Below are 18230 nucleotides of genomic sequence, written 5' to 3' on the forward strand. Positions count from 1 at the left end.
GTGAGTGGGAACACCTTGGTGCTCAGGCATTTTTTTGTTAAGAAGGTATATCTGTTATTCCATTCGAGATCGGGAGGTGAGTTGAGTGGCCTCATAATGAAGAAAAGGACTGTCTGTTCCTTTGAATTTACTTTGGCTATATTTTAAGCCTGAGATCATCTTGGAGTGTTTATCTAACTGTGTCTTTCATTAACCGTTTTGATTTCTTTAAATGCTGTGGAGGCCCTCAAGGCAGACTCTATCATATGGAAATCAGAAGAAAGGCAACCCAGGAAGTAGAGGCATATGCTTCACCATCTGCTGTAAACCATGTAGAAGAGTTTTATATCCACAAACAGGGTTTCAGCCGTGAGAAATGACCACAGTGTGTAACAGATGACATGTGACACATGTGTCAGGAACAAAGATTATAAAGTGTAGTAATTTGAAACTCTTACAAAGGGCCGTTGATATTTGTGCATATCCTTACATTGCTCCCCTAAAATTAAACTTGAGAATCAATAATTACGTTCTTCACTCTTGTCTTTCTCAGTTATTTAAAATGTAAGAATATACTAAATATTAGGAAACAGGAAGTTTTTTTGTTGTTTGTTTTTTTTTTTTTTTTTTTTTTTTTTTGCCAATGCAGACAGAGCAATGTGTAAACAATCTCCCTGAGGGGCTTTTTGCCACATTTACTATAAAGCCATCATGTTTGACACAGTAGTAAATGAGGCAAGGTCTGAATTCCGAGGGCTTTAATTTGTTTGTTATTAGACACATATTTTGTAACAGTATATCTAATGTCGTTACGGTTATTATAGCAGAAATCTGATATTGTCTTAAGGGCATTGCAGATCAGCCAGTTCAGATCAAAATAGGAGACATGCAACCTTGGAGAAAAGGTGGAGGGTAACACAAAGTTATTTTTCATTTTACAAGTAGGGTGTTGGGACACTATCAGAAATCCCCCAAGGCAGTGACCGCCCTTGCCATGAATTCTGATAGCAGCTAGCTGTGCAAATGGATGGAGCAAAGGGAGTCCTGAGCCATCCTACAGAGCTCCACCAGGCTCTCCTTTCTCTGTGTCAGGACACTAAATGTGGTTGCAAAGTGTGGATTCAGAATTTCTTATGCAATTGTAAACACAAAGGAAGAGGGGTCTCCTGGGAGACATGTAGGATCATGCTGCCACTTGCAGTAATAGTATTTTCAAGGCTTTCTGCTGTGGGTAGTCACAGAGGGGACAAAGGAGTGAAACTTCAATATTTAGAATTAATACCAAATTTTATGTGGCATGAGACCAATTTGCAAATGAAACATTTGATATGTTTTTAAAGAAGCACACAGGATAAAGCAATGTCAAGAGCAAGAGCATTTGAGAGGCCCATATTTAGAAAAAAAGCAGAAAGATGACTGGTACATAATGCAGCAGGCTAAACACCTACAGGATTAGCGAAGCTGTAGAAAAGTTCAGGTATGTTGTGTATTTAGAGATAATGATAACATGACCCACCTCTCCCAAACCGGATACATCAGAAACCGGAACCCCAAGCAGGTAAAACCTTTGAAGGCTTGGAATGTCTTTTTGACCATTGGTCCCATATCTTGAGCGATGAATTAAAACAAGACCTTTGCTTTTTCAAGGAAAATAGATGAAATGATACTTAGGACAGTAAACAACTTGTGGTTGAAATATGTTTCAATGACTGCAAAGGAAGACCACCAGATCCTGAAACCCAGGGGAATATAAATGTCAGAATCTCAAGCCTAAGATGATAAAGCCTGTTTGACACTCTGATTGATCCTTTAAAATGACTTAATTAATCAAAGAGTAGTAACTCAGAGCTGGAGAGTACTCTGGAGATAGGTCATCTACTGTCCCTATGCATTTACATGCACACACACACACACACACACACACACACACACACACACATTTACTGATGAGTGGAGAGGATGCCGAGCCCCACAGGATAGCAATGAATTGCCGAAGGATACACAAATAGATTGCGGCAGGCCGAGGACTGGAATTGCTTCCCCCATTTCCACCACAGTATTTCTCCTATGGTAATTTTCAGGCATTCTATAAAAATCCTGGGGCATCTTAGATATTCTGCAAGATGTGAAATGGCTGATCCTCTGTCCAGTATTACCTCCCTTTCCATGATGATTTTCTGAATCACAAGGTTCTTAATTTCACAGGTCTTGACCACCCATGTTATTTTTTTGACAACAACTGACTTTTTTTTTTTTTTTTTTTGAGATGGAGTCTTGCTCTCTTGCACAGGCTGGAGTGCAGTGGCAAGATCTCGGCTCACTGCAACCTCCACCTCCCGGGTTCAAGCGATTCTCCTGCCTCAGCCTCCCGAGTAGCTGGGATTACAGGTGCTTGCCACCACGAACGGCTAATTTTTCTTATTTTTAGTAGAGATGGGGTTTCACCATGTTGGCTAGGCTGGTCTCAAACTCCTGACCTCAAGTGATCCGCCCGCCTCAGCCTTCCAAAGTGCTGGGATTACAGCTGTGGGCCACCTTGCCCAGCCAACAAATGACTTTTAACTCTTTCTAAAAGCAAAGTTATTCTTCAAGGTTGACTTTATATTCCCATTGGTGTTGAAGATAATTTCTAACAATGAGTTCCAAAAATGATGTGTGCATTCAGAATGACCCTGGCCTCTGGTGCCCCCTCTGGGTGAACAAATTAGAAAAAGACACCTCCTCTGTGGTGATGCAGTCCTGTGGGTTCAGGACGGGGCAGGCAGATGCCTCCACTGTGTGAAGATAAGAGGTGGCCACTTCTCCAGATGCAGCCCTGAGCCAGGCTCTCCAGCTCAGCAAGCAGAACTTTGGCTGGTTCCCTGTCCCTTCGCACCCCTTAGCCACAGGCATCGCCATGGAGCTGCACAACCAGAAGTGAGTCCCTGAGCAATGGCAGCATTGGTAGAGAATACTTACTACCACCTCCACCCACACCGCCTTTTATGGTGATAACCTTTTTCATTCTTGGCCTCTATCCCCATGGCAATAGGAACTTGAATAAGTTCTTTCATGTTTGAAAAAGAATATGAATACAGGCCGGGGGCGGTGGCTTACACCTGTAATCCCAGCCCTTTGGGAGGCCAAGGCGGGCAGGTCACAAGGTCAGGAGTTCGAGGCCAGTCTGACCAACATGGTGAAACCTCGTCTCTACTAAAAATACCAAAAAAAAAAAAAAAAAAAAAAATTAGCCGGGCGTGGTGGCAGGCACCTTTAATCTCAGGTACTCGGGAGGCTGAGGCAGGAGAATTGCTTGAATCCGGGAGGCAGAGGTTGCAGTGAGCTGAGATCTTGCCACTGCAGTCCAGCCTGGGCGACAGTGCGAGACTCCATCTCAAAAAAAAGAATATGAATACAATGATTAGACTATTTCTCAAACGTTGGAACATGGCCAGAAGGAATTGGCAAGTAGGAAGCATTGCAGGCTGACTGCTAGGAGCCAGTGTGTGCATGGTTGAGTGTGCAGGCTCAGGAGTCGTGGCCTAATCATCTGACCTCTGACATTATTAGTAAGGTGTCCTCGGCAAGTTGCTTAAACTCATGTGTCTCAGTTTTCTCACCCATAAAAGCAGAATAATAATACCTTATCTGATAAGAGACCTAAATTTGTACTTGATAGATTGTTTTTAACATGTGCTGACTTCAATTCTTAGAATCCTTTCATAAGAACCCCTTACAACTGAATATCATCATCAACAACCCCCCTCCATGTCTTCAACCTCTTCTGTGACTATTTTCTTCCTTCATCTTCTTGCTTTGATGGAAACCTGGCTCTCCCCTGATGCTGCAGTCCCTGTGGTCCTCTTGAGTGGGGGCTGTTTTCTCTCTTAGCTTCTCTGTATCACTTGGTTCATAGGTGGAGTAGGTGTCTTCCTTGCTCATCATGTGACTTTCAGATCATGTTCCCTGCCTCCTCCTAAAGCACTGAGCTTTGACTCTCCTGTCCTCAGACAGGGCCTCCGACCACTTCCAATTGTGTCTGTCTGCCAACCCCTGGTTACTCCCTCTCATTTGAATAGCTGAGCTCCTTCCTCTCTGTCACTCTCTCCAGCATTATTCTCGTCGTAATTCCTGATAACTGCAAGATCCACATTGACGATCCTTTTAGGACCTGGTCCTTGGTGCCTCAGCCTCCTCTTTTTCAATGATCTTGTCCTCCTCCTCATCTTAGCTACTGATTCTCATACCCTAAAAACCTGGCAGCTGATCCACAATCACACATTCCAACATCTTTCTCCAACTACCACCTCCTGTCCTAGATCTCTTCTGCTAATGTACCAATCTTACAGCCCTGCAACCTCACTACCTTTCAATCCATTGATTCTCCTGCCTCTCCACTATCTCTAACCCCCTCAAGTCTCCATTTCTCTAATTACCTGTCTTCAACCCAGGGTCAGTCATTCCATACATTTCCAAGCCCAAACCTCTTTTGCACTTCCTCTGACTCCTTTGGCTGAACCACAGCCCTGGCTCAGTCTGCCTCTCTGCTAGGCTGTGCTTGACTCTACACAGCTGGCAATGGCTGGAGGAAAGCACACAACCATGCTGACTGCTCTCCCACTCAGCTGGTGACTGGGTTTTTTAACGTCAGCCCAAAGATAACTTCCACCAGCTCCAGGAACCTGCATCTGCACCATATCCTGCGTCTTCTCTCCATGTCATCTGGTGAGCAGTTCATGATCCATGTTAAGGCACCCTTCCCACAAGGCTTACTCCCATAGGCAAGGCCTTTGAGCTCGCTGTGTCCTCTGCCTGGAACCTTCCTTCCCCTAGATGTCTGTGTGGCTCTATTCCTCTCATCCAACTTGTCTTTACTCAAATACCACCTTCTAAGTGAGGTCCTCTGTGACCTCCTCTCTACAGTGTCCCATACACACATGCACACACATGACACTTCCTACTCCTCTTTAGTTTTCTCCTTATCATTCCCTAACATACTCAAGAATTTATCACTGTCTACCATATGATACAATTACTTAGAAATGCTTGTTGTCCCCCCGTAGAATAAAAGCTCCATGGGGGAGGACCATTGGTCTGTTTGGTTGATGGCCGTTTCTTCAGTGCCATGACAGTGTCTATCACAGAGAATATGCACAATAGGTGGGCACTGGATGAAACAATAAAGGAATGAAACAGTTGTTGAATGAATGAAATGACAAATGTCTGTACATTTTTACCCACACTGATGTTTTCTTTCTCTCTTTCTCCCTCTCTCCCAACCTAGATACTGGATAAACTACTAGATGGCGACTTAACAAGTGATCCTTCTTACTTCCAGAATGTTACAGGATGTAGTAATTACTATAACTTTTTGCGGTGCACGGTAATGACAACATTTTAAAAACCATAATAATGTTTGCTTAAAACTTTTGGCAAAACCGAACTTCGTTTGATTTGGGAAATATTATAGATGACTTTATACTAGACCAACATGTCCAAACTGTGCCGCGTGATGTGGTCTACTAACCCATAGGATCTTTTCCTCATCAGTGTTGTATACGGTATAATCTGACCACTGAGAATGTGCGATTTTTCAGATAACTCAAACAACTTCTGATTAACATGATTTCCCCCAGTAGAGCTTGTTATAGAGGCTCTTTTGTGAAGGACACAGGCTGGAAGTGGAGTTCTGAGTCTCAGGTCCCAGAGCTTCAAGTCTGTTTACGAGTCTCTTGAAAATGCCCACATTCTTTGTTCTGTACTTAAGACGCTTGGATAATCAAAACTGCCAAAGCCTTAATGAAAATGTTTGCTTTGTCTTACTTTTAACTTAAGATGTTTAATGCATTTAGTATGGCCCTTACTTGAAGCCTTCTGGAATATTTCTCAAAGTATTCAAGTAGTTTGTTTCATAAAAGTAGGCCAAAGTTGGTATCTTTTGTGTAGAATTAGACAAATGGAGCCAAAGTAGGTGTTTGAATTTGTATAATCTTTGTCTAATGCTTATGACATGCATTCTGTTTTTAGAATTGCCTGATTTATGAACTAGTTTGTAAATAAAGTACAACGTTAGTTTCAGTGGAATTCACCAATGCTGCAGTTTTGGATTTAGATTCTGCTAAGAGAAAAACATATGGTAGACAAGACAGAAACAAAATTTGTGATGATATCTTTTTTTCTTTACAACAATATATTCACAGTTAGCAAAAATTGTTGATGAAGCACAAAGTTGTCAAACTCAAACTTTAACAGTTTTTTTAATCCTTGTGTAACTGGTTTTTTTTTTTAAAGCATTTACTCCTTTCTTTCAGTATAATGATTATTACAGAGACTTTATTGCAGTTTTTTTTGTTTTAAATAAGCTTCATGGACAACTTTTCTTCTGTCTTGTATCCTTCATAAAGTATCATCTCTTTTCACATTTGACATATTTTCCCCTTTATTATAGTCAATCCAATTTTGTGTGTGTGTGGTTTTAATAAACAGCAGAACACAGAAAAGAAATTCTTAGCTTTAAATCCAGCACGCCACCACCCTGGCCCTTGTGATCCATTTGACCTTCTTTCCAAAGAGCCACCAACAAGGAGTGAATTGATTTTGATAATCTCACCTCTTTTGTTTTCTCTATCTTTGCCTCTAGTGGGGTTGCTAATGGGAGTCACAGATTGCAAAAGATTAGTTTCTGCAAAGGAAAATCCTGTATTTGCAAATTGGGTATTTGCTCTAAGAGTATTACGTCATTCAGATTTCTCATTAGTAAAAAGATTCCACCTAAATTATCTCAAAACCTCCAAGTTAAAATTTAAAGAATGGCGACAAGTTAATAGTCCCGTCATGTTTCTCCATGTTGTATGTTATGAGAAATTCACAGCTTTTCCCAACATACTGTTCCTGCCACCAATCATGTTCCCTATGTCTTTGCAATGCCCTCTTCTGCCAGGAACCTGAGGATCAGCTTTACTATGTGAAATTTTTGTCACTCCCAGAGGTGAGACAAGCCATCCATGTGGGAAATCGGACTTTTAATGATGGAACTATAGTTGGAAAGTACTTGCGAGAAGATACAGTACAGTCAGTTAAGCCATGGTTAACTGAAATCATGAATAATTATAAGGTAAGAGAGCTACTTCAGTTACTATTTTAGGAACTTTCAGATTACCCAGAGCAGAGGTGATTTGTAATTTGAGTCCTGCCTTTTTTTTTTTTTAACTTTTATTATGTGTCATTAACATAAATAGCAGCCCCTTCTTTGTTTGATTTCCAGTTCAAAGTTTTATATTGTTCCTTTTAATTTAACCACTTTCGCTGTGGTGGTGGCTCATACCTGTAATCCCAGTGCTTTGGGAGCCTGTGGCGGGTGGATCACCTGAGGTCAAGATTTTGAGACCAGCCTGGCCAACATGGTGAAACCTCCTCTCTACTAAAAAATAACAAAAACTAGCTGGGCATGGTGGTGGGCACCTGTAATCCCAGCTACTTGGGAGGTTGAGGTGTGAGAATCACTTGAACCCGGGAGGCAGAGGTTGCAGTGAGCCGAGATCATACCATTGCACTCCAGCCTGGGCAACAGAGCAAAAACTCTGTCTCAAAAAAATAAAAATAAAATAAAATAATTTAACCACTTTCCCCTGATCATTCCTTAAAATGAAATTCCCTTTGGCACACACCACTTCTCATCCTTTCTTGAGAAAGGAAGAGTTGCAGAGCCAAAAAGATGACTGGCCATGTGTAAGAGCCAGATTTCTCTTATGTATTGCTTTGTTACATGAATCCCAATGACGTCAGGGATAAACGAAATCAACTGGTTATTCTAAAAATGCATTTTGCCTAATGATTACATTCATTCACTTTACCCAACCACAGTGTTTTGAGTCTCTCCTTAGGGTGTGAGGTTGAAATGATGAATGAGAAAGGGTCCCTGTTTAGAAGTAGGTCAAGTCAAGCCATTATGTTGCCCGGTTGAAATGCTCACCTTTGCTGCTGGAGGTGCCAGTGGAGAGTGAGGTCACAGAAAAGGAGCCCTGGAGGTTCAGGCAAAGAAGGCATGGGCCCTGGAACTCCCACTGGGAGGGAGGACACCAAGAGCAAATGACATGGGGAAAGTCAGCCTGTGTATTATTTCTTCCTGGTACTACACTCTCAGCTCCTCCTCTGGTCCTCCAGTGCTGTTAGCCTTTGCCCAAGGGATCATCTCTGGGGCAACTCCAAAGGATGCCTGTACTGATGACTGGGGAGACTACCACTGAGTGATCCACTTCCTCCCTATATCCTGTTTTGAATGAACAAAAAACAGGGCAGTCAGCAGCCCATAGGATTTTTGTATGAATTAGAATAAAGGCATCCTCTCCTCAAGATACTTTATTTCGATCTTTCAAAAATTGTCCTGATACACTGCCTTAGTTAAAACCAGACTCTTTACTGCCATTTGCTGGCATGATGAATATTCATTTCTACAATGTCTATATTAGGAATGGTGTCTGTTAGTATTGTTCAGTGCACAATCTGCAATACCATCCAGGCAGTCCCTGGCCAATGCACCCTAACTAGACTGGTTTAGAATATGCCAGACCTAGGAGGCCAATTTCCCAGTCCTGCTCCTAGTACAGTGTTGGACACGTAACCATTGTTGAAAATAGTTTAAGAACAATTATATGCCAAGTCTACAAACCCATTATAAACCTGCAAAACTTGATGAAATACTTACTTTCTAGGAAAGAAAGGGTCTAACTAGGTCAGGCCAGCATTTCAGCCATCCTTGTGTTTGGTTTTCTTGGGGACATGTAGTGGCCTTTAGTGCTTGCTGCTTCAAGACTTCTCAGAGGACCTCCAGAAGGCACTGCTGTTTGTCCTCTTCTCTGAGCTCTCAGAATGCGTTGTCTTTACCCACATAGTTGTACATGGCACGCTGTAATGTGCAGACTCTCAGTCTGACACCCATACCACCACCAGCCTGGAGCAGATGTCAGGAATGAATGAATGAATGATTAGTGCTATATCAAAAATATATCTATAAACCTGTCCATAATCCATTAGGTGCTTATTATCCACAAATTTATTAAACCAAAAAGAGGTTAGCATTCATGTCTTAAAGATGACGTTCTGTAATGTGATGTTAAGGAATGGAAAGAGTGAGTTTTTTTGAGAGGAGAGCAGATAAGGAAGTTCGATATGTGTTATTTGCGCCCTTGGGAGATATATTTTCTCACTGTACACACTTTTTTTTTTTTTTTTTTGAGATAGAGTTTTGCTCTTGTTGCCCAGCTGGAATGCAATGGTGCGACTGGCTCACTGCAACCTCCACCTCTTGTGTTCAAGCAATTCTCCTGCCTCAGCCTCCTGAGTAGCTGGGATTATAGGCATGCTCCACCATGCCCAGCTAATTTTGTATTTTTAGTAGAGATGAGGTTTCTCCATGTTGGTCAGACTGGTCTCAAACTTCTGACCTCAGGTGATCCGCCCACCTTGGCCTCCCAAAGTGCTGGGATTGCAGGCGTGAACCACCGCACCTGGCCTCACTGTACAAATTTAACTAGAATATGATTCCTTTCTCAGCCATGTGAGGGTAGGGTGGGACTAACAGCTTACCTGATGACTGATGTTTTGTTTTGACTGATAAAGGAGAATATATTGATTAGAGGTGATCCTGCATTTTGATATTTAAACATCTCTGTCCCTCTTACCCATGTATCCTAAACCTACCACTATGAATTCCAATAAAATCAGAATCCAGTATTTTCTAAACTTGTCTTTTCTTTTTTGAGACAGAGTTTCACTCTGTTGCTCAGGCTGGAATGCAGTGGCACGAGCTTGGCTCACTGCAACCTCCACATCCTGGGTTCAAGTGATTCTCCTGCCTCAGCCTCCTGAGTAGCTGAGATTACAGGCGCATGCCACCATGCCTGGCTAATTTTTTTTTCCATATTTTTAGTAGAGACGGGGTTTCACCATGTTGCCCAGGCTGGTTTCAAACTCCTGACCTCAGGAGATCCATCTGCCTCGGCCTCCCAAAGTGCTGGGATTACAGGTGTGAGCCACCGTGTCTGGCATAACAGACACGGTTATGTTTTTAACTCTGAATCGGTTGCCAGAAAAAGAAAAGAGTTTAGTGGTATAGATAAACCATATTTCCATAAAGAAACAGAACAAAATATGCCATCAATCTAATGCAGACCAAAAAGTGGCTGCTGCTAAAACAGCATGTTCACTCACGCAGCTGGCAAAGCCCTCAGGATAGTGATTATCTTCGGCTTGTCTATTAATGATGTTGAACCTCAATGTTCAGAATGGGAATCAGAACAACTTAGGTTGGCTTTAAACATTAGTACCATTAAGGTCATATTTATGTAAGACTCGGTACTAATTTGTCATAGAAAATAGCATGCCTGTTTCTATTCATAGGAACTAGAGGTCTTTTTCCAGTACTGGGTTCATTTTAGCCAATGTGGAGCATCTCTGATGGTTGAAGGAAGACCTTCCTGGGTTTCTGGAATTATGTGTTCATGTAGTTTCTGTATAAAAATTAGCTTCTCTGTAAACTACGTTAGTTTCTATGCAAGCTACATAAAAACATGATCCTTTTCTTACAATGATATACAGGAGATGCATACTCAAAAGTCATTTTCCTTTCAGTAATTTCAGATGTTTTGGTGGTAAATTGAAATATCATATTGGCAGTTTCCAAAATAACTAGAATGAGAAACAATCTGTTGGGCTATTTGAATTCTTTATGACTGAATGAGGTCAAAACATGATCAGGACTTTTAGGAGTTAGCTGGTTAATAGAGTATGGTGGTTATGAACATGTTCTTAAGTTGCATATCTTGAGTTTGAGTTCTGGTTACACCAGTCACTGGCTATGCTCCTTTGGGAGAGGAAACTTAAACTCTCTGTGCTTTGGCTTCCTTGTCTATAAAACAGGAATAAAAACAGTATTTATCTGTGAGTTTCTGTGAGGTTTAAATGAGATTATATATGTAAACACACTTAGAAGAGTGCCTGATGGTTAGAAGGTGCTTATTTATTTATATATAAGCTATTACCAAAAATGTTCAACAAATTTTATAAAAGTCTTTAAGATCTTGCTACATTCAAAAGTTATACAAGAAACCCTGGAAGACACAAAAATAAAAAAGAATGGACAGGCTTCCAGTTTCCATTCCAGTGTGTAAGGAGCTTAGAAGTCTCCACTCCATTGTAACAACAGTAAAAAGCCAAACAAACTGAAATACAATCAAGAACTCTTTTTAGATTTGTCGAAACTGAGGTCACAGGGCAAACTGCTGCCCTCCAAAATTAGAGAGAGAGATGAATATAGGGAGTCATAGCTTAACAGGAGCAAACCTGTAAGTAGAACCCTCCATGGAAACAAATGCTGAGGAAGGAAAACCAGAACAGTAATTGGTAAATTACTAGAGGCTCCATAGGGACAAGTCTGAGAGTTTAAAACACCATGGGGCGGGGGGAGGACTCAGCCAAAGGTCATTTGTAAATGACCTTTATTATGTTGAGGGACTTTTCTTGTATACCCAAACTGTTGAGAGTTTTTATCAAGAAAGGATGTTGGATTTTGTTGAATACTTTTTGTTTCAATTGAGATGATCATGTGATTTTGTCTTTCAGTCTGTGATGTGTCACTTTGATTGACTTACCTATGTTAAACCAGTCTTGCATGCTAAGGGTAAATCCCACTTGATCATGTTGTAGAATCTTTTTTATGTATTGTTGAATTTGGTTTGCTAATATTTTATCGATAATTTTTGCATGAATGTCAGAGTTACTGCCCTGCAGTTTTCTTTTTTCTTATGATATCTTTGCCTGGCTTAGGAATCAAGATAATACTTGCCAAAAAATCTATGATTAATATGCTAAGGATTTTAATGGAAAAAGTAGACAACCTGCAAGAACAGATGGATATTGAAAATAGAGATATGGAAATTATAAGAATCAAAAGGAACTGTTAGAGATCAAAAGCACTGTAACAGAGATAAAGAATGTCTTTGGTGGGCTCACTAGTAGACTGGACACAGCTGAGCTAAGAGTAGCATCAGGATGTAATAAATAGAAGCTTCCAAAACTGAAAAGTAAAGAGAACAAAGACTTAAAAAAAATTTTTTTGAATAGCCTTAACTGTGGGACAACTACAAAAGATGTAACATACACATAAACGGAATACCAGAACAAGAAGAAAGAGAAGGAAATGGAAGCAATATTTAAAGCAATAATGATTGCAAACTTACCAAGATTAATGTAAAACATCAAACCACAGATTCCAGAAGCTCAGAAAACATGGAGCCGGATAAATCCCAAAACAAAATAATCAAGAAAAGGAGGCAAGTCACGTGGAAGCTTCAAAAAAATCAAAGATAAAGAAAAAAAGTCTCAAAAGAAGCCAAAGGGGAGAAAAACCTTACCTATAGAGAAGCAAAGGTAAGAATCACATCTAGGTTCTCCTCAGAAATCATGCCAACAAGAAGAGAATGGAGTGAAATATTTAAAGTGTTGAGAGAATAAAACGCACCAACTTAGAATTCTGCACCCTGCAAAAGTATTCCTCAAAAGTGAAAGAGAAGTGAGGACTTTCTCAGACAAAAATTGAGGGAATTTGTTGCTAGTAGGCCTGCTTTGTAAGAAATGTTAAAGTAAGTTTTCAAAGAGAAGATAAGTGATATAGGTCAGAAACTTGCATCTATATAAAGAGAAGAAGAGCACTGGATAATGATTATATGAAGATGACATGATTATGTAGAAAATCCAAAAGAATCAACAAAAAAGCCTCTTGGAATTAATAAGTGATTAATCATAACAAGGTTGCAGGATATAAGGTTAATATAGAAAAGTTAATCACTTTCCTATGTACTCCCAATAAACAAGTGAAATTTGAAATTAAAGCACAGGACTATTTACATTAGCACCCTTCAAAAATGAAATACTTAGATATAAATGCAACAAAATATTTATAAGATCTATATTAGGAAAACTATAAAACTCTGATAAAAGACATCAAGAATAACTAATAGTTGGAGAAATATTTTGTGTACATGGATAGGAAGACTCAATATTGTCAAGATGTCAGTTCTTCCCAACTTGATCCATAGATTCAATACAGTCCCAATCAAAATCTCAGTAACATTTTGTAGATAAGGATACATTGTTCTAAAGTTTATATGGAGAGGCAAAAGACACAGAATAACCAACACAACATTGAACAAGAGGAATAAAGTTGGAAGATTGACGTTACCCAACTTCAAGACTTACCATAAAGCTACAATAATTAAGATATTATTTATTGTAATAATTAAGTATGGCATTGGCAAAAGAATAGGCAAATAGATTCATGGACTAGAATAGAGAGCCCAGAAATATACCCACATAAATATAGTCAACTGATCTTTCATAAAGGAGCAAAGGTTATACAGTGTGGCAAAGATAGTCTTTACAACAAATGGTGCAGGAACAAATGGATATATCCACATACAAAACAAAATAATGAAATAGACACAGATCTTACACCCCTCACAAAAATGTTCTCTGAATGGATTATAGACCTAAAGGTAAAACATAAAACTATAACACTTGTAGACATTAACTTAGAAAATCTAAATGACCTTGGGTATGGTGTTGATGTTTCAGATACAATGCTAAGGGAACAATCCATGAAAGAAATAATTGAGAAGCTGGACATCATTAAATTTAATAACTTCTGCTTTACAAAAAACAATGTCAAGTAAATGAGAAAATAAGCCACAGACTGGGAGAAAATATTTGCAAAAAACACATCTGATAATGGACTGTTAACCAAACTATATTTTTAAAAAGCCTTATAGCTCAACAATAAGAAAATGAACAACCCAATTTAGAAATGGGAAAAAGACGTGGGCACCTCACCAGTGAAAATATACAGATGGTAAGTAAACATATGAAAAGATGTTGGCTGGGTGCCAGTGGCTCATGTCTATAATCCCAGCACTCCAGGAAGCCAAGGCGAGAGGATCACCCAGGAGTTTGAAACCAGCCTGGACAACATAGAGAGACCCTGTCTCTACAAAATAAAATTAATTAATTAATTAATTAGCTGGATGTGGTGGTGTGCACCTGTAGTCATGGCTACCTGAGAGGCTGAGGTAGGAGGATCACTCGACCCCAAGAGTTCAAGGTTGCAGCAAGTCATGACTATGCCACCACACTCTAGCCTAGGCAACAGAGTGAGACCCTGTCTCAAAAAAAAAAAAAAAAAAAAGGAAAAGATGTTCAACATCATATGTCATTAGGGTATTACAAATTAAAGCCATGAGATACCACTTCCAGACCTGTTGGAATAGCCAAAATCCAAAATACTGACAACACTAAATGCTTACAAGGAGGTGGAGCAATAGGAACTCTCATTCTGGTGGGAATGCAAAATGATACAGCCACCTTGGAAGACAGTTTGAAAATTTCTTAAAAAATTTAATATACTCTTACCATACCATTCAGCAGTCATGCTCTTTGGTATTTACCCAAATGAACTGTAAGCTTGTGTCCACACAAAAATCTGCACAGTGCTATTTATAACAGCTTTATTCATAATTGCCAAAACTTGGAAACAACCAAGATATTCTTCAGTAGGTGAATGAATAAACTAGACCAGACAATGAAATTTTATTCAGTGCTTAAAAACAAACGAGCTATCAAGCCATGAAAAGACATGTAGAAAACTTAAATGCATATTTCTGAGTGAAAGAAGCCAATCTGAAAAGGCTACGTACTGTATGATCCCAACTATATGACATTCTCTAAAAGGCAAAACTATGGAGACAGTGAAAAGATCAGTGGTTGCCAGGAGATGGGGGAGGGAGGGATCAATAGGCAGAGCACAGACGATTTTTAGGGCAATGAAACTATTTTGTGTGATACTTCAATGGTGGATACAAGACATTATGCATTTGTCAAAACCCACGGACCGTATAACACCAAGAGTGAGTTCTAATGTGAACTGCGGACTTTAGGTGATTTGATGATGTTTCAGTGTAGCTTTGTTAATGTAACAAGTACATCGCTGTGGTGACGGATATTGATAGTGGAGGAGGTTGTATGGGAGAGGGCATAAGGGGTGGATGGGAACTCTGTACTTTACACTCAATTTTGCTATGAACCTAAAACTGCTCTGAAACACAAAATTTACTAATTTATTAATTTACTTTTTTTAAAGTTAATTGTCTTCCTAGTAAAGGGAATAGATACTAGTATATTTGATAATGGGTAGATTCAATTCCTACATCCAGCAGACTGGTAAAGTAGACTCTATGAAGGAAAATACAACTAAAATACAACTGAATTCAGGATAAATGACAACAAACATAATTGTAATGCCTTTAATAAAATAAAAGTGGATCTGAAAACAAAAACAGCACCAGAAAAACAAAAGGCAGAGAAGGGAATCCTGTGGAGCAAGAGCAATAAGGCAGGGTGGCCCTGAGAACCAGTGTCCTCAGTGCCGCAACTGGCAGCTGGGCTGTGGGCCCAAGTAAAGTGACACTGCTGACCTGAGAGCCCAGCACCAGGGCTGGGACATGTGGAGGGCCCAAACTGTCCCACATTGCTAGGAACTCTGGCAACTAGCAGAAGCAAATACACTTAACTTAGTGGTGGGGCCGGGCACAGTGGCTCATGCCTCTAATCTCAGCGCTTTGGGAGGCTGAGGTGGGCACATAACCTGAGGTCAGGAGTTCAAGACCAGCCTGGCCAACATGGTGAAACCCCGTCTCTACTAAAAAAGTACAAAAATTAGCCAGGTGTGATGGCAGGCGCCTGTAATCCCAGCTACTTGGGAGGCTGAGGCAGAAGAATTGCTTGAATCTAGGAAGCAGAGGTTGCAGTGAGCCAAGATTGCACCGCTGCACTCCAGTTTGGGTGACAGAGTGAGACTCCCTCTCTAAATAAATAAATAAATAAAAAGAAAATAGAGGTGTTTAGTTTCTCAGATTTTTCAAAAATGTAAAGCCATTTTCAACAAAAATGTAAACTTGTAATCAAAAGTCACCTAACACAAAAATAAACAGGCTACAGGCTGTGAATAAACAGAAACAAATATAAGAGAGAAAGATAGCCAAGGCACTTTCAGATATAGGACATATGAGAGATAAAACAACTATATATGAAATATTTGAAGGCATAAAAATGGAGTTACAAAACAAGCAATAAATGAGAAACTAATAAATATGGCTAGGCAAATTTGAAAGAGAACAAATTGTAATCGTAAAAATGAATGATACGGTTGTTGAATTTAAAACTCAGTGCATGGGTTAAAGAGTAGATTAGACACTGCTGAAGATAAATTTAATGAATCAGAAGATAGATCTGAAGAAATTACCAAAATGGAACACAGGAAGAAAAGATAAAAAGTTTGAAGGGAAGATTAAGAGACGTTAAGAAGAGAATAATATATGTCTAAGCAGAGTCAGAGAAGGTAAGAACAGAAAGAATGAAAAAAAGCCATTTTTAAGAAACATTGGCTGAAGATTTGCCATATCTGATAAAGGTTATGAATGCATAGACATGTACTGAAGCACATATACAATAAACAGTGGAAGAGAGAAAATAAATTCATATTTCAGCTGGTTTTAATGAAATTGAATAATAGCAAAAAGCCAAGAGAATGTTTTAAAAGTCCAGAAGGAAAAGACAGGCCATCTACAAAAGGAGGACAATCAGACTGACAGACTTGTCAATGACAGCAATGGAAGGCATAATATCTTCAAAGTGCTAAAATGAGATAACAATCTAGAACTACATTTCAAGTAAAATGGTAGAATAAAAGTATTTTCAGATTTAACAAAATATTTCAAGTGCATTTAGAATCAACAGATTTTCACTAAAGGAGCTTCTAAAGAATAGGAAAAATAAATTGTTCCAGAATTATTCCAGGAAGAAAATCTGAGCTACACGAAGAAATACTAACTATAGAAATTGATAGAAATAATATTTTATCAATGTTAATTTTCTGGTTTTGATCATTGTACAATGGTTGTGTAAAATGTTAACATTTGTGAAGGCTATGTAAAGGATATACTATTTATTTAACAGATTTTGTTTGTTTTGTTTTGTGACAGGATCTTGCTCTATTACCTAGGCTAGAGTGCAGTGGTGTGGTCATATCTTACTGTCTCAAACTCCTAGGCTCAAGCTCTCCTCCAGCCTCAGTCCCCCAAGTAGCTGGGACTATAGGCATGTGCTGGCTAATGTTGGTTTTTCTTTTTCTTTTTTTCTTTTTTTTTTTTTTGTACAAACAAGAGTTTTGTTCCATTGCCCATGCTGGTCTCAAACTCCTGGCCTCAAGCAATCCTCCCACCTCAGCCTTCCAAAGTGCTGGGATTACAGGTATGAGCCATTGCAGCCAGCCTCTGTAACAGATTTACTGAGATATAATTTACATACCACAGAATTCACTCATTTCAAATGTACAAGTTAGTGGTTTTTGCAACTGCAATTTTCTCTGCAGCCATAACCACTATCTAATTTATGAACATCTTTATCACATCTGAAAGAAAAAAGAAAAAAATCCCCTATTCATTAGCAATGATTTCCACTTCCTCTTCCAGCCCCTGGCTACCACTAATCTACTTTCTGACTGTATGGATTTGCCTATTTTGGATATTTCATATAAATGAAATTGTGCAGTATGTGGCCTTTTGTGACTGTTTCTTTCACTTTGTATGTTTTCAAGGTTCATACATGTTATAGCATGTTCATTCTTTTTACTGTGAAATAATATTCCTATGTATGGTTATACCACATTCTATTCATCCATTCATCTATTGATGGACATTTGGCATGTTTCCACTTTGTGATTATTGTGAAAAATGCTGCTATGAATATTCATGTACAGTGTTGGTGTGAACATATGTTTTCCATTCTCTTGGGTAGATAGATACCTAAGAGTGGAATTACTGGGTCATATGTTAACTCTATATTTAACATTTTGAAGTTCCAATTTCTCCACATCCTTGTCAGCACTTGTTATTGTCTGACATTTTGATTCTAGCCATCCTAGTGATTTAAAGTGCTATCTCACTGGGCTTTGATTGGCATTTCCCTAATGATGAATGATGAGCATCTTTCTATGTGATTTTTATTTTTCATTTTTATGTTTTTTAGAAAAATGTTTATCCAAACACTTTGCCTATTAATTGGGTTGCTAATTAATTGGGTTATTTGTTTTTTATTTTTGAGATGTTAAGAGTTCTTTTTTTTTTTTTTTTTTGAGATGGAGACTTGCTCTGTCGCCCAGGCTGGAG

At 39.2% G+C, this 18230-nt stretch overlaps 1 protein-coding gene across 22 annotated transcripts in view; it reads left to right on the plus strand.

Annotated features, from left to right (window-relative positions):
- The window catches only part of CPVL (carboxypeptidase vitellogenic like), a 267444-nt gene that overhangs the window by 124224 nt on the left and 124990 nt on the right, over positions 1–18230 (plus strand). For all 22 annotated transcript variants that reach the window (XM_058446171.1, XM_058446165.1, XM_058446168.1 and 19 more), the window contains 2 exons: positions 5243–5341; positions 6899–7072. In XM_058446171.1, coding sequence (XP_058302154.1) covers positions 5243–5341; positions 6899–7072 — 273 coding nt within the window. The remainder of the gene's footprint in view (positions 1–5242; positions 5342–6898; positions 7073–18230) is intronic.

The sequence above is a fragment of the Hylobates moloch genome, unplaced genomic scaffold, assembly GCF_009828535.3.
Source record: "Hylobates moloch isolate HMO894 unplaced genomic scaffold, HMol_V3 SCAFFOLD_1, whole genome shotgun sequence".
NCBI classification, from domain to species: Eukaryota; Metazoa; Chordata; class Mammalia; order Primates; family Hylobatidae; genus Hylobates; species Hylobates moloch.